Below are 4,323 nucleotides of genomic sequence, written 5' to 3'. Positions count from 1 at the left end.
TGGATGGATGTGTGAGTGTATGTGCGGATGGATGGGATGGTGGGTGGATAACAGGCCTCACCTTTGCCAATCCCTGGGTACCTGGCCTCCCTTGCCATTAGCTAGCCATTAAATGTGCGAGCACTGTGGAGCCTGACCATATCTGGCATGAAAGCCCACAAGGTGCTGTCCCTTTCAGAGGTGCGGTTGTAGGCATTCACACAGGGTCTCTGGTCCTTTGCTTCTCTGGATTGCATGACATGAGTGACCGACTGGCTGCTCTGCATTTAGATCCAGCCCTAGCGGAAGGTATTGCCCAGTGGGAGGAAGTAACCTAATTTGAAAGCAGTGACTTGCGTAAGGTTGAAAGAGACTATTAGCAAGTTTAAGCTAATGGTAGATAATGATGTAGCCTGGCCTTTGAAAAGCCTTTTTGCTGGTAGTTTTTTACAGAATGAATGTATCTGAGTCCTTGACTCTTCTAACCACCCATTCCCAACTCTGAGGTCCTGGGGTTGGGGTTCACAACAGCAGCAGAAGCCACCTGCCTCTGCTGTAGACTCACTCACCCTCACAGCTCTTCCCATCGGCCAGCATCTGGTATCCGCTGGGGCAGGTGCAGCGGTAGGAGCCGGGGGTGTTCACGCAGGCATGCATGCAGAGCCGGGGGCGCCCTTCCTGCCCGTACAGCTCGCACTCGTTCACATCTGGGGACAGAAGTGCCCACTATGACTCCAGGAGCCATGCGGTGGGCGTTGACCAGCTGTGATCTAAGACGTGGTTGCAACTAGATACCCGGATTCTCGGGCAGCTGCAGTTAACTGGCTGGACCTGATTCAACCACGGAGCCCTATCTCCTGCAGAACACCTGGAAAAGGAGCAGGTGTGCCCCCTTTCTCTAGAGTCAAGGGACCAGAGGGCTGAAAGGAATGAGAGGAAGCTGATGTGGGAGACCCAAAGGTGCCTCTCTCCTACGGCTGAAGACAGCTGGGAAGACCCTGCCCGGGCTGGCAATCGAAGCCTGTAGCTCAGAGTAGGGCTAGGTTCCCAGTCATTGTCCCTTTCCCCATCTCTGCAGATGGAATAACGTAGCGCCAGCTAACCAGGTCTCAGGGTGGGTGAATGTGTGGGTGCATGTGTGGATGGGTGGGTGGGTGGATGGAGGTTTGAACTGGCTCGGGAACTTTGTAATCAGAAGAGGTGGGCCAAAGTGAGCGGGTCAGTAAGCTAAGCAGAGAGCGGGGCAGGGAAGGAGCCCAGGCCCCTGCAGAGCTCGACCGCCCAGCCTGCCTGCACCGCGATCAGGCTCCTTCCTCCCTGCCACCGGTGGAGACTGCCGCCAGGATCCAGGGGAGGGGATAATCCAGGTCAAAGTTCTGGAGCGCTCGTGGCTTGGGCTGTTTTTCTCTACCGGCTTGCTTTCTCGGGACTGTCCCCGCGCCCCCGCCCCATGTCTGCGCATTAGCTACGTCCTAGCAACCTTGAGGTTAACACTCACCTAAAACGCCAGGTGGGTCAGGCTTTCTGAGACCGCGCCCAGGAAACCGCGCAGTCCGCCCTATCCGCTGGGCGCAGGCTGGGTGCGCCGAACAAACAGGAGCGCAGCGGGTGGGACCCTTCCCCCGCCCCGTGCCCTCCCCTGGCGGAGCCCGCGCCTACCCTGGCAGACACTGTCGCCGGCGGCGCCGCTCAGGTGGAGTCCGGCTTCGCAGCTGCAGTGCTGCGCCCGCTCCACCTGCGCACAGCGCGGCGCGCGGCTGAAGGCCGGGTCGCCAGCCACGCTGCCCTCGGGGGCGGCTGCGGGGAGAAGACACCCTCAGTGCCGGACCCTGGCGCACCTGCCATGGGCCCAGCCCAGGGCTGGGGTCGAGAGAAGAACCGAGATGCGCGGTACGGCCCATTCTCAAAGTGTTTACTCTGGAGCAGGGAAAGGAAAGACAAGGATTATCCAGACCGGCCCAGGGCCCACCCCAAGGGGGTGGAGGGCCGGGGCTCACACCAACAAAATGTTGCAGGAAACCGCAGGTCCCGGGAAGGACCCTTATGAACTTAAGTATATGTTTTCACCTTTTTTTTTTTTTGGAGAGGTTTTTGTGGTTTTTTGTTGTTGTTGTTGTTTGTTTGTTTTGTTTTGTTTTTGCTATAGGGCACGTGCGCTCGCCAGACAGAGACAGAAAACGAGAAGTCATCCCCATGGGGGATGGCCACCCAGGGGGGATGGCCACGCTGCAATCCCTTCTCCTCCATTACTCCTCTTGGGATCTTGGGGACGCATGCACACGCGCCCTGGAGTGAGTTTAAGCCGCCGGGTCCGGGACTCGAACCAAGGTTATGGCTCCTGAGAACTAGTGATTTCAGGGTAAAAGAGAAATGAAGATTTTCTACTGATAATTCAGCCACAAACCTGAGTGGAAGGGAGCTCCTCTAGCCTTCTATCTCAGACTCTGTGTCATTGTCTCTGTCTCTCTCTGCTTCTGTCTTCTTATTTTTTTTCTTTTTTTTGTAATTTTTCCTTTAAAAAGTTTTTTAAAGGTAAAGTATTCTCTTGCTCTCAGCTCCGCCTTTGTCTTGTTAATAATCCCCTCTCCCCCTCCCACCCAGGCAGGAGAGACAAGAGGCAGATCTTCAGAAGAAGATTCCTCATGGCTCCTGAGAATAAGTGATTTGGAGTGGAGTGCTCACATGCAGCGTGGCTTTCTATTTTGTGCTTTTAAAAAATAATAATAATAACTTTTTAACTTTTTTTCCCTTTTTCTTTATGTTTCTTTGTTGTTGTCACTGTTGTTTCTGTTTCCTTTTCTTTTTATCTCATCTCTCCACTCCTCATCTCCATTTACTGTGTTTCTAGACAGATCTAATGGAACTTTAGACAAACATCCAAACATATGCGAGAAATACTAGATACCATCAAACATTCAAATATCCGGATAATTGGCATCCCAGAAGATGAAGAGACTCATAAGGGCATTGGTAAACTATTCCATGAAATCCTGCAAGAAAACTTTCCAAACCTAGAGAGGCACTCAAAGATCTAGTCCCAAGTAATACAAAGGACCTCCAATAGAATCAACCCAAGAACATTTTCTCCAAGACACATGATAGACAAATTGACCAAAACCACAGACAAAGACAAGATACTAAGATTGGAAACAGAAAAACATCAAGTTACCTATAAAGGATATCCCATCAGGATAATAGCAGACCTCTCATCAGAAACAATGTGAGCAAGGAAGGAATGGGAAAATATATTCAAAGTGTTAAGGGAAAAGCAATTTCAACCAAGATTATTGTACTCGGCAAGATTATCCTTCATGTGGGAAGAAAAGACAAGAACATTCTCAGATAAAACCTGAAAGAATTTACCAGCACCAGACCAGATCTCCAAGAAGTTCTCAAGGGAGTGCTATGTCAGGAAAATTAAATACAGACACACAGAAATAAGAGTTCAAAAACTAAGAAAATGGCCAACTTAATCATAGGGACAAGTCTGGAGTTGAATATTACATCCCAGAATTTAATCGGGAAAATCGAACTACAATAGAAGATAAAGTACATGAGATTTAATTGGTGAAATAGAATTTTATGACTTTTGATTAAAACATTGCTGATTTTCTTGTAGGCTTTGTTGTCCAGTTTTAAGGATTTGTGTCCTGTCTTGAGATGGAGATAGGTTCATGTCCCAACCTGTTTCCTGGCTTTAAGTTTTAAGCAACGTTCCTTAGGATTTCTTTGATTTAAGTTAAAACTACTTTCTTGAAATTACCAGCTGAATTTGCTATTGAATGTAGTTAAATTGTCTAAGAAATTGTGTGATCAATACAATGTGGGGGAAAAAGAATGGAAGACTACTGTAGACACCAGAGGTGTGAGAAGAGGGTGGGAAAGCACAGAGGGTCAGAAATAGGATATATATATATATATCACTAGAAATGGAAAATTTTTGACAATAATGTGCATGATTAAGCCACTATGCAGTATATTCTGGATGGGAAATCTGTGACTATGCTTAGGGAATGAATGTAAATTAAGTTAAAAAAAAGTTTCAGAAAAAATAAAACCTAAAACTGGTTTTCTTTTAATTAAAAAAAAAAGCATTAAAAAATACCTATTTGATGACTGCAGTAAGCTATATAGCTCTAGCTAGGTGCTACTTTATAGTATGTTCATTCTACTCACTGAGGTTTATGCCTAAAGTCAGACTTGTGTTCATGGATATGTATATATCAGCTGTGCTTGCTATTGAAAATATTTAATTAAGATATTTAGTAAAACAATAAAATGGGGGGGGGAGCGTAGAAAGCAATAATAGATACCAGACACAGTGTGGGAGGAGGGTGGGAGATG

The 4,323-nt window shown here is 47.7% G+C and overlaps 1 protein-coding gene across 1 annotated transcript in view; it reads right to left on the bottom strand.

The window, feature by feature from the left end:
• The window catches only part of FBLN7 (fibulin 7), a gene marked incomplete in the record, with an annotated part of 46,166 nt that overhangs the window by 5,189 nt on the left and 36,654 nt on the right, over positions 1-4,323 (bottom strand). The window contains 2 exon segments of the mRNA XM_027774998.1: positions 549-686; positions 1,639-1,776. Coding sequence (XP_027630799.1) covers positions 549-686; positions 1,639-1,776 — 276 coding nt within the window.

Source organism: Tupaia chinensis, unplaced genomic scaffold (assembly GCF_000334495.1).
Source record: "Tupaia chinensis unplaced genomic scaffold, TupChi_1.0 Scaffold000511_1, whole genome shotgun sequence".
Taxonomy (NCBI): Eukaryota; Metazoa; Chordata; class Mammalia; order Scandentia; family Tupaiidae; genus Tupaia; species Tupaia belangeri.
This window is presented reverse-complemented; position numbering and strand designations above follow the sequence as displayed.